Below are 15,155 nucleotides of genomic sequence, written 5' to 3'. Positions count from 1 at the left end.
GGAACCTTTCATTCTATGACCTTGCTGACGTCAGACTTCTCTGTTTTAAAGCCTCTTATCAGATGTTATTATGGCAACATTTTAATTAAAATACTGTGTATTTTCCAAACCTGTACCCATTTGTAACCCTTTATCTCCAAGTTTGTTGTGTATTTGATTCTTTTAGTCTTCTCTCCCTTCATCTCCTTTCTCTCTGAACCATAGCCTCATATATGTTCAACCTTGACATTCACCCTCAGCCATTTTATTTTTGAATGATTGATTCATTTTAATTTTATGTGTATGAATGTTTTGCCTACAAGTATATGTGTGCCTGGTTCCTACAAAGGCCAGAAGAGGGTATTGGATTCCTTGAAACTGGAGCTTTCATGTGGGAACTGAACCCAGGCTCTCTGGAAGAGCAGGAAGTGCTTTTAATTGCTAACCCATCTCTCCAGCATTTGTATTTTAAACAGACAGACACACATATTTACATCAGCATGGTAGACATTGCATTTTAACTGATGAGTCAGGTTCATTTACAGGCAGTTTTTACCTATTTCTCACAATTGGCTATAAACTCCATGTTCATGCCTGCAACCCAATTTGAAGGTTTTAACAGACACTCATCCAGTCTCAACAGAATAGCAGAATGATCACCACGCCAGCTGAACTCTGCTTTCTACAGTCTTGAGCCCTGCTGGCTCAGCTGATTCATCTCTAAAGGATTTCTTCCAAGCCACCACAGCCCAGTGGCCAAGCTTCTAATCAGTTACTATTTGCTTTTTGTGTGTTTGCTCTATATGAGATAACACATGTGGTGTCTCTGTCATTACTGGGCATATCTGGAAGAGCCTGAGGATATGGTTCTGTGGTCAGGCACATTGCAAAATTCAATCCTGCAATACTCTAGTATTGGCATAGTGTGACCTTAGTTCTTACCAAAGGTGATGAGATCCAGAGGATGCCGGGATTACTTACATGTCCACGTAAATTCATTCAGAGCCAGATCTGTGTCCGAACAGTCCTGCCTAACAGGAGGCTTCGCACACATTGAAGGATACGTGCATGCGCTGTGCTTCGTTTCCCCCTTCCCCAAACAGCCCTCATGTCAGTCTCAGGAGCGGCTTCCTTAGAAGCCTTCCCAGAGCCCCGTGCATGTCCTTGTTCCTCAGGCTGTAGATGAAAGGGTTCATCATTGGAGTCACCACTGCGTACATCACTGTGGCTACTGAGTCTTTCATGGAGTAGGTGTGCAGGGGCTTCAGGTAGACCATGCAGAGGGTCCCGTAGAAGAGGGCCACCACAGCCAAGTGGGAGCCACAGGTAGAAAAGGCTTTGTACTTGCTGGAGGCTGAGGGAATTCTGAGGATGGCTCTGACGATGCAGATGTAGGATGTGACCATGAATCCGAAGGGAGCAAGGAAGATGACGCAGCCTGTGGTGATTAACACCATGTGATTAATGTGCGCATCGGAGCACGCCAGCCTCAGCAGGACGTACATTTCACAGAAGATGTAGTGGATCTTCCGAGACCCACAGAAGGTTACTCTGGTCATGAGGAGTGTGTGGGTGAGGCCATAGAGGACAGAGAGGGTCAAGCACAAGATGAGGAGCAAGATGCAGAGTTTAGGGCTCATGGCTGTGGTGTAATGGAGGGGCCGACAGATGGCCACATAACGGTCGTATGCCATGACAGCCAGGATGAGGTTGTCCAAGGCTACCAAAGACACCAGGAAGAAGAGCTGGGTCAGACATCCTGTGTAGGAAATGGCCTTGTTCTGGGACTGAAGGTTCACCAGCATCTTGGGGATCGTGTTGGTGACAAAGCAGAGGTCAGTGAAGGAGAGGTTGGCCAGGAAGAAGTACATGGGCGTGTGCAGCTGCAAGTCAGAGCCGATGGCCAGGATGATGAGCACATTTCCCACCACTGTGACCAGGTACATGGACAGGAAGGTCCCAAACAGGACGTGCTGATGCTCAGGAACCTCTGAGAGCCCCAGAAGGAGGAACTCAGAGTCTTTGCTCTGGTTGCCTCCATCCATTTCCCAGTTTTCTGCAATTTGAGCACCAACAATTTGCTTACCAAGTGCTCTTAATGAGGTGCAGAACGAGCACAAACGAAGCCAACTGCTTTCTTACACTGAAAGCGTCTCAGGGCTAGATGTGGCGGCACCTGAGTCTTGGCTACTCAAAGGCTGAGGACAATTGCTTAAGCCCCGAAGGCTGAAGCCAGCTCAAGCAACATAGTATCCCAAAAAATGCCTCGGACCTAAACAGAACCTCTCACACAGATTGCATCCGGTGCTTTGTGTGTGCCAAGCAAATGCTTCACTCCTGAGCAACACCCCCAGCATACACGCGCACACACACACGCATATATACACTCTTGCACACACAGACACATACACAGGCGCGCGCGCGCACACACACACACACACACACACACACACACACACACACACTGCATAAAAGTGTATTGAGAAGGAAAATCATCCCGAAATTTCCCCAAGCAAATATGGCTTTTGGAACATCAAGTGCTTATATTTTCATTGCTTTGCCCAGTTATCCTTATTTGCTTAATGTGATGTGGAAACACTCTAAGCTATTATTATAACTTACTGTCAATTCTTAAAAATATCAAGTAACTTAATTTTTATACCTCCTTAAGTTTTTCCTTTCTCCCTTCTTTCCTTCCTTTCTTTTTTCTTCTTTCTTTCTTTCTTTTTTTTTTTTTTTTTGAGACAGGGTCTCACTAAGCAACTGTGGCCGGCCTGGGTCTTGAACTCACAGAGATACTTCTGCCTCTGCCTCTCAAGTGCTGGGATTAAAGGTATGTACCACTACACCTGCCTTTTCTTAAAAATTATTATTTCCATCAGGCAGTATTTCTCCCTCATTGATTTTGCTGATATACGGTATCTTTCCCCTGCAAAAGTTATGTTTGTTTTTTTTTTTTTCTCATTTTAGGACAAATCTCTTTCATTCATTCTTTCTTTCATTTATTTATTTTGGAGTCCTGGAGTTTGAGCCTCATGTATGCTAGACAAATATTCTACCCTGAGATGTACCTCAAGCCTCTTTCCTTTATTGTGTATAATTCATATTATAACTGTAATGTCATCTAATTAGCACTTAATTTTTGTAAGTCTAATCTGCCTGACATACCGAATTCATAGCAAATACTGATCTTTTCCTTGGAACAAAGAGACAGATTAAACTACTCATTTGAACAGACTCAATTCTTTAAAGCAAAATATTCTAAGTAATTTGGTGAATGTCCCTTCAATGCATTAGTCTTTATGGAAAAAAGAAAAGTTAAACAACAAACGGATGATAGCAGTGGCGGGGATGCGGTGCATCTGCCGCAGGGCCAGCGCCACTGTCCGCAAACAGGCCTGTTTGTGAACAGAAGGATCATTAACGTTGAAAATAGGTGTGCAATTGACTCCCGACGTGATGATGGGGAGAGTCCATGAACACGCTCCTCAGGGAAATGGTTAAAAGTGTAAGTGAGAGGTGGAGAGACCCTGGGAATGATCCTAAGCAGCTGTCCGAGTAGATGAGGAACGAGGAAGAAGATGAGGGGGTGCGCGTTAGGACTGACTCCCTCTACCGCCCCAGCCTGGAAGAGTTCCCTCTAGTTCCAGCAACCTGGGCTACACAGTTTCCTCTCCATGGCTTCTCTCTCTCTCTCTCTCTCTCTCTCTCTCTCTCTCTGTGTTTCTTTCCTCCCCTCCCCTCCTTAGTTACCTCCTACCGGAGCTAAGCCTCAGCCCTGTGCTGCAGGAGAGAGGCAGCCGCCCTCTGCTCTGTCCTCTGTTGATGTGGAGGGTCAGGGACTAACGGGTCTGATCACCCCTGGCTGCGCTGGAGCTCTGGGTTTTGTGGGAGGAAGGGAGGCTGATGGAGCCAAGGTGGCTGTTCTGGTACCCACAATGCTCTCTCCTCGGGGGAGGGTCACCAAGAGGGAAAACTGCTTCTTTCATACCCAGTTCTAGTGTTTTATCTGGATTTTTTTTTCTAAAAATAGACCAAAAATATATAGTTCTTATTTTTTTCCTAAAGGAACTGGCTTCATTTGCAATACGTTATGGAGACCCTGAAGCCCAAATGCCAAGAACAGAGATGCTTGTGGTGAAAGGCAGCTGTGGGGAGATTCCTGGATTAATGACGACACAGTCCAGACTGAAGGGAGCTAGGGTTCGGAGGAGACCCCACGACTCCGCCACAGCCAGGGCAAGGCTGTCCATGGCAACTAGTGTCCCTTCCAAGGGTTTAGATTTGATTGTATTGGTTTGTTCTGCAGAATCTCAGAGGATTGTCAAAACAATTGTCGGTTGTAATGAGTGGAGTTGGATTACGAGTGTGGTCGGGGATGGAAAGCAAAGCCCTTCTGGGCATCACGAATGTCAGTTCATGGCAACTTTGGGCATTAAACCAGCAAATAAGTAAGTAACATAGCAAGCCCCAGAAGAGGAGACTGGACCTCAAACTGCTACAATAAGTTATCTAAAATGTTCAGATTCCAACAGAAATTATGAGCTGGAAAAAGTAGCAGGCAAGGGGCTGGGGTGCGAATCAGTGGTGGGACATTCTGGGTCTGTTCTCCAGCCTGGCAAAACAAACCAATATGCCTGCAGGCCTGGCACTGAGAAGGTAGAGGGAATAGGATCATTGCAGTTTGAGGCCTGCCTGGCTGACATAGCAAGTTCAAGGCCAACCAGAGCTACATAGCAACATTTCTCAAAAAAATCAAACCAAGCAGATCAAAGCACCTCTGTCCTGAAACTGCCCCCAAACTATCAATAGTGACAGTCAAACCAACCAGCCAGCCAGCCAGCCAACCAACCAACCAACCAGCCAACCAACCAACCAGCCAGCCAACCAACCAACCAACCAACTAACCAACCAAACAACAGAACAAAGCCAGCGTGGTGACCCATGTCTATGATTCCTGCACTCAGGAGATGGAGAGTATATGTAAGGCCAGCTTGGTCTACATAGCAAGTTGCAGGGCAGCTGAAGTTACACAGTGAGACCCTGCCTCAAACAACAAACAAATAAATAAACAAGCAGACAAAATGAAAGCCAAAACCAAACAAAAAACAGAAATGTATGGTACACAGGCAAAACAAAACAAAAACAAAGCCCCAAACATCAGAAACAGCTTGTGAGAACAAATATCAGACTTCGCCGAAAAAACAAACAACCCTCTCCCCTCAAAACCAAAACTTAAACCTCAGAGTAGCCAGGAAAGATATGTACAGGGGTGGTCTAGGATGTTTGAACCAGGGGTTCTCTCCTGAGCAACACACACATGTACACATTCTCTCTATTTTTTTCATAAAACAAAAGTATAATCAAAAAAGTAAAAACCTAATAACAATGCCACAACAAACAGGAAATGTGAATAAAAGAATGTAGAAATAAGAACCCGTGGAAACTCTAGGATTTCAAGATGTCTAACAGCAAAACTGAGGTTCCACAGATGGGGTGTTATTTCAGTTATAGTTTTGAACCAGCATGAGGAAGGTAATCAGTTTTGAAGATCGGCTGCTGTGAATTATGCCAGCAGAAACACACACACACACACACACACACACACACACACACACACGGGGTGGGGGAGAGAGAGAGAGGAGAAAATGAACCAAGACTCAGAAAAGCACAGGACACTATGTGACAGAGGTGCCAGGAGAGGGGAGAACATTCAGGGGAAAACAGCTGACAAGTTTCTACAGTAACAGAGCAGCGCTGCTTAGGAGCCCACCGCTGCTGTTAAACGCCCTAGTTTGAAACACAAAGCTCCGCCTTCTATTTGAAGTCACTCAGTCCTCAACAGACATTTCTTTTGCCCCATTTTACAGATGATGCGGCAGAACTGTTTAGAACGCTAACCAATTTCCCAGATTCTCTGAGGAATGAGAAAATGATGAAGGGAGACACAGTCTTAATCAGTTCAACCTTCTGGTAGATTTCACCCAGTTTTGGCAGGAAACCTTGCTCTGGGTGGGAGAAAGGGAGAGAAATGGTGTTTCCAGCGCTCTCTCCATCTGGTGCCTGGCTCCGCTACCTCCTCAGACAGAAGCCACCTCAGCTCATCCCGTGTCTGAGAGAAAGGCCTGGGGTGCTGACACAGTGACTGGCCTGTGGCAGACCCTGAGTTGTAACTGTATGGGGGAGAGGAGCACGGGAGTGAACTGTTCTGGGCTTCCCAAGCAAGGAGAGAGATTGTCCAGGTCAGGAATTACGGAGTAAGAGCCAGAACAAGGTGGGCAGGGCAAGCAAGTGCTGTGCCAGCAAAGACATGGGGAGGCAGGAGGGTCCTCGCTCTGGAAGGATGAGTGTTTCAGGGCTGGTTAACGTGGAGCGGTGCCGCTTAGGCTTCCAGCTATGGAGGGCGAGGGCGGACTTCCGGCATCTGAGTGGGACCAGCAAGAGCCCTCCGACCCACTTAGAGACCGCCTCAGCTCTCCACAACCCACAGAGCTGCAGGCCTCACGGTGCCTCAGAGTCTGAGCTGTGACTGCCTCAGGGAAAGGGAAGTCAGCTCCCCAGAATGGGTACGGGACACACCCTGCCACCAAATTCTCAGTATAAAGGAGATTTATTGCCCTAGAGGGGCAAGGGATGGCGCTGCAAAGGCGGCGGCCGGGCGGCGGCGGCAGCAGCAGCAGCAGCAGCAAGTGTAAGCAAGAAAAGCAAGCGAAGGTATTTTTGCAGGAGTGAGGTTTGTGCAGGAAGAGGTCTGTGCCAGGGTGAGTTGGTAAATCCTGATTGGACATGTTATCCAAATAATGAGTGTGGATTGTTGGACTTGCGTGTTTTGTCTCAGGAATGAGTCAATGGCCAAATAAGGGAACAGACCTTGGAGGCTAGCTTTTGGAATGTAACGGTTTACAGCAAGGGAGAGGAAAAGGGGTGAAAGGGCAAAACCTGTCTGCAGTGTTTGCCATGCTTGGGCCTGTTAGAGCCCCTTCACTAAGGACAGTTTGTGACTGGGTGGCAGACATGAGCCCAGAGACAGGGGTCGGGGTGTTGGCCCTCCACGCTGTGTGTTTGCTTTGTATGAGACATACCAGCAGGAAGAAGGAGAAAATGTGGAAATTGGTCAATGAGAGGAGCCCTCTCCCTTGAAGTACTGTTTCTGTGTTGAGAACCAAGTCCTTTAAAGCCAGCGTTTGGCACTTCTGATCCCCGTACTTTGACAAACATCGCTGAATCTGTAAGCGTTTTAGACCCTGGTGTGGGTGTGGTGACACGGCCTCAGAGATATAAGCCTGTCTATTATGTGCTTGGCTGTGTGTGGAAAGAACGTAGTTCCTCAAGTATTGCAGGAGGAAATAGGCTTTGGCACATCCTCTGTCCCCTGGTCTGATGGTGGGTAGGGAACACGCAGGTAGGAGCTTCTTTGCCTCATTCGTGCAGCCGTCCTTGTGGACAGAGAACTGCGTGCAGGGCCGTGATGGTTCTCTAAAGTAAGGAATAGCGAGAGTGTAGAGGATGCTGATGAGAGAGAATGGGAAGGGGGAGAAGGGAGAGAGAGAGGTGGAGAGAGATGGAGAGAGAAAAAGGGAGAGAGAGAGAGAGAGAGAGAGAGAGAGAGCTCTATTTAGATCTTACCATGTGGCTTAATTCTGCTGCCTTCAGTCCATTCTGCAGCCTTCAGTCCATTATTTCTTTAAACAGGACTTTGCAACTTGTCCTATTGGTTACAGATGGGGAACAGGGGCTTGTTTCTTGGGTCTTCAGTCCTGTAAACGAGTAGGCAGAATTTAAGGATCTTTGTGTTGTGGTTGGTCCATGGGACCTGAGAGCTGATTCTTGAATCTCAGTTTCATGAAGAAAGGGGCTGAAAAGGGTTATTTATTAGTTTTGGCAAGGCCTTGGGGAGACAATCCCAAGACATCTACCTAAGATGAACAGGGACAATTAATTGCTCCAACGTTAATATCTGGAGGCAAAGGAATTGGGAAATGAACCTTGTTTACAGGAAGTAAAACAATTATTACACACAAATCCTCAAGTTTCCCTAAGAGTAGGGTTGAGCCAGAAATAAATGGCTCACAAGTCCTGAAGTTGGCTTGAGCCATTAGAGGTTTGAAAAATCTCATACACTAGTGACTTCAAGTACTAAGTTAAGGCAGTTTTAAAAAAACATCAAGGGCACAACTGTAGCTCAATGGTAGAATGCTTGTCTGCCATGTACAGAGCCCTGGGTTTGATTCTAAACACTTTTAAAAGAAACATGCTGAGTCTTTGCTAGATCCCACCATGCAGCAATGCTGGTGCTGAGGTAGGAGGATCACGTGCAAGGCCCGTCAAGGTCACATGAGTGAGACCCCATAAACACTATCAGTTGACAAAATATTAGATGAGGAGGAGGCAAAGTCACCTGGACCTCAAATCATTTCTCTTAAGCATAATGTCTTGAGTATATTAAAGGAGAAGTAGGCAGGTAGCACGAGCCAGCCCTGGAAGGCATATAGAGAATCCAGATAATGTAATTGCCAGGCAGACTGGGAAGCAAAGATGCTTATGGTTTAGGCAATGCCATGAACTTGAAAAGCCAGCAAAGAAGTTTTATAAACCAAGCAGTCATGAACACTTAAAAAAGGTCACAGTGTTAGCATTCAAGTCCTTCCTGATCACTGTCTTACTCACGGAAGCACTGATCACAACAGCTGAGGACTGGAAATAGTCTGAATCCATCAGCTGTTGTATCACTAAAGATGTGGTCTATACCCACCGTGGGCCCCTGTTTGGCTGTATAGAAAACTAAAAGCCGCTTGCAGTAATGTGATGGAACTGGAGTTCTGTTAACTGAAACGAACCAGACATGGACAGATAAGTACTGAGTGACTCACTCATGTGTGGAATCTAAACAACCAGGACTTTGCTTTTTTTTTTTTTTTCCTGCCGGGAATCTCTTCCCTAAACTTTTTGAATGGTTTGTTCTTTAGTCCTAACTTAACTAAGAGCCAGTTCAACTGCACATGGGTTCAAACCTTATGGAAACATTTAGGCAGTACTGGTTGTGGTGGTTTAAATAGTCCTCATTGATCTTGAACACTTGATCCCAATTGATGGTGCTCTTTGTGGAAGGAGGTTAGGAGTTGTGGTCTTGTTGGAGGTCACGGGCCACTAAAGGCAAGCTCTGAGAGTTTAAAGATTTGTACCATTTTGAGTTCAGCCTCTCTGCTTTGTGACAGTAGATCAAGAGTGAGCCCTCAGCTTCCTGCTCCTGCTACCATGGCTACTGCTTGCTTGGCCGTAACAGGTGCTCATCCTTCTGGAACTGTGAGCCCAGTTAAATTCTTTCTTCTATAACTGCCAGGTTATAGAGGCAGAGTGGCTCCTGGGAATGGAGAAGTGTACCGAGGAGTGGGTGCTCAGGAGACAGCATAAGAAGGATGTGGGCTGCGCCGCAGCCTCACCTGGCTTTGAGGGTAGGTGGGCGGCAGACGTTACACTCAGGGAATACCTGGAAGCAAGGAGCCAGCCTTGAAACTCAAGGTCAGTCCTTGGCCATGGATTGCTCCCTGCCCCACGGAGCAGTGGGCACAGGGGGAGTCGTTCAGCTGCTCAGGCCAGAAAAATGAAAATTACCAGCTCTTCTCAGCCAACAAGTGGAGAAGCTGGGAATGCAGAGGGTGAAAGAGGTAGAGAAGACACCCACAGCATCTGCTAGTAAGATCTGAAGTACATACAGCCTTCCTCCCAACAAGCCCGTTCTGGGCTGGTGTTCTGGAAAACCTCCCTGCATGACTTTAAAGATTAATGTACAAGAAAAGCCATTTAAGTATGTAAGATGGTAGAAACTAGGAAGTGCCGATTAACATGTTTTCCTAGTGAATATATGGGTGGATTCAGGCCCATGTGCATAAACTTTCCTCTTAGAACTCCCTTTATTTTATCCTGTATGTTTTGATGTTGTGTTTCATTTTCATTCAATTCTAGGAAGTTTGGCTTCTTTCTGGCTTTTATTTCCAACCATTCATCATTCAACCACTGTGAGTTTATAGGTGAAATTGTCCTGCTGTGTCTGGAAAAGAGTTTCCTTATAGCCATCCACACCCTCTGGCTCTTATACTCTTTCTGGCCTCTCCTCTGGAATGATCCTTGAGCCTTGAAAGGAGGGAGTGCATATGGATGCCACACCGAATGGGAACAACATTCTGTAATCTCTTGTTCTACACCTTGGCCAGTTACTGGTTCTCTACCAGTAGATGGTAGGCAGTCACCATCTACGGCAAATAGAAGCTTCTCTGATGAGGGCTGAGAGATGCATTAATCTATGGGTACAAATATATGTCACTAGAAGTCTGTTTAACACTATGCCCGTCTAGCAGAGTAATAAATAGGAGGAGGAGAAACCACTACTATTCTGCTAAATTTCCTCTTTGTTTTTTATAGTCCACTGTGCTCAAGTCATGCTGCCCACAGGCTAATGTATGCGGGGTGTCCACTGATCATGGGCTGACTAAATCCCCAAAGGAAGAAAGGGGAAATCTCCTCCTTTGCTGGTGGGAATGTAACCTTGTACAACTACCTCAGAAATCCATCTGTTGCTTTCTCAGACAATTAGGAATAGTGTCCATTTCCCAGCCTCTACCAACCTCCAGAAGGCCCCCAGGGTTGGCCTGTGAGCCTCTTCCCATCCACGCTGTGATGTTTGGCTGACTTGATCTTGTATTGGTCCCATGTAGATAACTACGGCTACCATAAGGTCATTAGGTCATTGGTGTTACGATTGGAAGATGGCATGGAAGATGGCATTTCATAGGACTACCCTCATTCTCTTCTCATGCTTTTTACACATCCCCTGAGACTTGTGCGGATATTGCTACTGATTTACCATTGAGGGATGAGCACTGACAACCTCTTGTTCTTAGCATTTTGATTGGCTATGTATTTCTCTATGGAGCACTGATCACTGACTCTACCAAGACTGAAAGCAGCCCATATCAGGTATAAACATATATATTTTTTTAATTAAAAGAAGGCAATTTGACAACATGATTATTTAGCAAAATAATAATGGTAGATTCCACCTAGTGCCTATGACATCCACAGCCACAGACTTTTGACCAGTTTTATAGTGCCAGGAATGAAATTCGCTCATATGGAGAAGGCCCCAAGTCCAACCAGAAAGTGTTTGGTTCCTCCACAACAGTTATGCCACCTTTGAACAATTGGAAACATCTTGCCTTGCAGGACGATACTGTAGTGTGAAAGGGATAGAACTCTAAGATCATTGAGTTTTTTCTTCTTCTTCTAGCTGCTCTAACACCACTTTCTAGAACCATGGAAGCTGGTTGGCAGAAAGGACATTTCTCAGTTGTTTGAGATTGCCTCCTCTGTGTACTACAACCAGAGCATGTGGTGTTTTTGGAAGCAAAGTCTTGCCATCTGGTCATGGCAGGCAATCAGGAACAATGGTAATAGTGTGTGTTATTTTGGCTGCTCCTGAAGCTTTCCTGACCAAGAACTTGTTAGGGAGATGCCTTCCTCTGCCTGGTTCTGAGATTTTTGTTTGATAAGATAAGTCTTCTGGAAGCAACATTGTCTACCCATGCAGTTCATATTCTATTTTTTATGGTGCCAATTTAAATAGTTTTATTAGACATTGCATTTTCCATCTGTTTTAGAGACATTGCATTTTCCATTTAGGCTACAGTGCCTATGAAGTGCCTTGTTATTTCTCTCCCTGTGTACATGTTTCATGTTCAAGTATTGAGAGTGCCCAGTAATTAATTTATTGTAGCAGCTTAGATTTAAAACTACCATGTAACTTGCTAAATTTGGGTTCTTCAAATGTTTCCCTGTGGAACAACGCTAAACTCCATTTGGACTGACTTAACCCACCTCTTCAATGGTGGGCCTGAAGAGGCAGCATCAGATGGAGGTGCTCCTCTGCCAGGGAAGCCACCAGCCATGCCACCAGCACTCTGGTGCAGTGTGGTGATGATGGGGTTGCAGACTTTCTCCAGTTCTTTCTGCTGCTGTTCAAATTCTTCCTTCTCCGTAGTTTGATTCTTACCCAGCCAACTGGTGATTTCGTAATACTTGTCTAGAATCTTGTTTGTCATCATTGATCTTGCCTTGAAGTTTCTCATCTTTAACTGTTGCTTTCATGTTGAAGGTATAGGAATCCAGTGAATTCTTGGAGGAAACTTTATCTCTCTGCTTCTCATCTTCATCTTTGTACTTCTCAGCCGCTTGGACCATGTGCTCAACATCTTCCTTGCTCAAGCATCCTCTGTCATCGGTGATGGTGATCGTGTTCTCCTTTCCTTTGCTCTTATCTACAGCAGAAACATCGAGGATGCCATTGGCATTGATGTCAAAAGTGACTTCAATCTGAGGGACACCAAGGGGGGCTGGGGGTGTGCCTGTGAGTTCTGACTTTCCAAGCAGGTTGTTAGCCTTGGTCATGGCCCTTTCACCTTCATACACCTGACTGAGCCCACCCAGCTGGTTGTTAGAGTAGGTGGTGAAAGTCTGAGTCTGCCTGATAGGAATGGTGGAATTGCACTTGATGAGGACAGTCATGACTCCACCAGCAGTTTCAATACCAAGGGAAAGAGGAGTGACACACAAGGACAGCAAATCCAGAACATCCTCAAACTTGTCTCCAGATAGAAGAGCAGCTGCACCGTAAGCAACCTCAGGTTTAATACTCTTTGTTTTCCATTTGGAATTTTTTAAATTTGATTCAGTTTACATCATTAATCTTATTGTAGCCCCATCCCTCTTCCCCTCCCAGTCTTACCCTTCCTCCTTCCTCCTCCCCTTTTCTCAGGAATAGGGGAGCTCCCTTTCCCAATCACTCCAGCTCATCAAGTTGTATCAGGACTGAGTGTGTCCTCTTCTCTTGTGGCCTGGCAAGGCAGTCCTGCCACAGGGAAAGTGATCAAAAAGCTGGAAAGTGAGTCCATGTCCAATGCAATCCCACTTCCCTTACTAGGGAACTTATATGAAGGGGGTTAATGCTCTTATTCAGTTCTTTTCCATCGAAGAAGTCTTGCGGAAGCTTCTGAATCTTGGGGATTCTGGTAAAATCACCAGCCAGGACAATCACAGATCTTGTGTAGTTTGGCATCTCAAAGGGCCTTTTCTACAGGGTCCAGTGTATCATGGAACACTGTCAATTCCTCAACTGGAGCATTAGTGATGGAGGTAAAGAAGTTGATTCCCTCGTAGAGAGAACCAGTCTCATTACTGGCCTGGGTGCTGGAGGAGAAGTGCGATTAGCCTAGTCCATTAAAAAGTATGGAGATGCCTGACAGCTCTCTTGTTCTCACTGATGTCCTTCTTGTGCTTCTGTTTAAACTCAGAAATGAAATGGTTGACCATTCAGTTATCAAAGTCTTCTCCACCCAAGTGGGTATCTCGAGCTGTTAATTTGACCTCAAAAATTCCACCCTCCATTGTGTGGATTGAAACATCAAAAGTACCACCTTTCAAGTCAGAGGTCAGCACATTCCTTTCGGCTCCAACCTTCTTACCTAGGCCATAAGCAATGGCAGCAGCAGCTGGCTCATTGATGATTCGAAGTCCACGGAGGCCAGCAGTAGTTCCAGGATCTTTAGTTGCCTGCCGCTGAGAGTCATTGAAGTAGCTGGCACTGTGCCCACGGCATTGCTAACAGTCTTCCCCAGGTAGGCTTCTGTAATTTCTTTCATCTTCTTCAGAACCATAGGGGACACTTCCTCTGGGTAGAAACTTTTGGTCTTCCCTTTGTATTCTACTTGGCCCTTGGCCCTGTCTGCATCACTCACCACCACAAAAAGCCAGTGCTTCACATCAGACTGGACAACAGTATCCTCCAACCTACGTCCAATCAGACACTTGGCATAAAGAACTGGGTTGGTGGGGTCATTGCAACCCTAGTTACTCCTTCATCAGTAAAGACTACATAGCTCGGTGTGGTTCGGTTACCTTGGTCACTGGCAATTATTTCCACCTTTCCATGCTGGAAGACGCTCACACAGGAGTAGGTGGTGCCGAGATCAATGCCAAGTGCATTAGACGTGGTTGCTCAGCGTGTAGGCCTGGCTGTGCTAGTGATGAGACCCGCAAGTTCCCGAAAGCTGCCCCGGTGTTCTGGGAGCCACTTTCCATTTTTAAAAGAAATTATATTTTGTAAATAGCTTTCAAACCAGTGTGTTTCAATACAGCTTTTCACACATACTAAATTTTGAATGAAAACGACCTTCTACTCTTTCCTCTTCTCCATCTCCTTGCGTTCATCTCCATTTAAACCACAGACTCCTGGTTTTCCCCCTCTTCTTTTGTATAACATGCTCTACTTTCATCGCTAATTGTAATTTTTGATTACTTTATTTGAGGGAAAGAATGCATCTTTATCTCTTCTGCTAATTTTGGTTTGATGTTTATTTTTTTTTCTGGGCGTTAGAATCATGAATGATAATGCATACTTTTTTGGTGCCATTTGCTTGAAATACCTTTCCCCATCATTTTACCTTAAGGTTGTGCCTATCTTTGAAGGTGAACTGTGTTTCTTATAGACAAAAACTGGATGGGATCCTAACTTCTATTCCAATCTGCTGGTCTAGTCTGTGTCACTTTAATATTCAGGGCTACTGTTGGAAGATGTACATCAGTTCCAGCCACTCTGTTGATTTAGTGGCGTCTTTTGCTTGACTCTCTTGATATTTTAACCTTTTCCTTGTCATTGTTTAGATATATATTTCATTATCTTCTATCCAAAATCATGTCTTCCAGAATCCTCTGGAAAATTCTTATTGATCATAGATTCCTTTAGCACACTTTTATCATATAAAGTTTCTGTTTATTCTTTACTATGACAGTTCTGCTAGGTATATAGTCTGTCTTGACAGTTGTGGTCCAAGTGGATCAAAGACCTCAATATAAAACCAGATACACTAAATCGGTTAGAAGAAGAAGTGGGGAAGAGCCTTGAACTCATTGGCACAGGAGACAACTTCCTGAACAGAACACCAACAGCATAGGCTCTAAGATCAACAATCAATAAATGAGACCTCATGAAACTGAAAAGCTTCTGTAAAGCAAAGGACACTGTCATCAGAACAAAATGACAGCCTACAGACTGGGAAAGAATCTTCACCAACCCTATATCTGACAGAGGGCTAATATATAGACTATATAAAGAACTAAAGAAGTTA

At 45.3% G+C, this 15,155-nt stretch overlaps 1 protein-coding gene and 1 pseudogene across 1 annotated transcript; both read right to left on the bottom strand.

Annotated features, from left to right (window-relative positions):
• Positions 1-1,085: 1,085 nt before the first annotated feature.
• On the bottom strand, positions 1,086-2,024 carry LOC129686561 (olfactory receptor 1D2-like). Its single transcript, XM_055620613.1, has one exon. It carries the CDS (start codon positions 2,022-2,024, stop codon positions 1,086-1,088), a length of 939 nt encoding a protein of 312 aa, XP_055476588.1.
• A 9,771-nt stretch (positions 2,025-11,795) lies between these two features.
• On the bottom strand, positions 11,796-14,463 carry LOC129685968 (heat shock cognate 71 kDa protein-like; annotated as a pseudogene).
• Positions 14,464-15,155: the final 692 nt, after the last annotated feature.

The sequence above is a fragment of the Psammomys obesus genome, unplaced genomic scaffold (assembly GCF_907164565.1).
Source record: "Psammomys obesus unplaced genomic scaffold, mPsaObe1.curated_primary_1811, whole genome shotgun sequence".
Classification (NCBI taxonomy): Eukaryota; Metazoa; Chordata; class Mammalia; order Rodentia; family Muridae; genus Psammomys; species Psammomys obesus.
The sequence above is the reverse complement of the archived record's forward strand: the minus strand, read 5'-3'. Positions and strand labels throughout refer to the sequence as shown.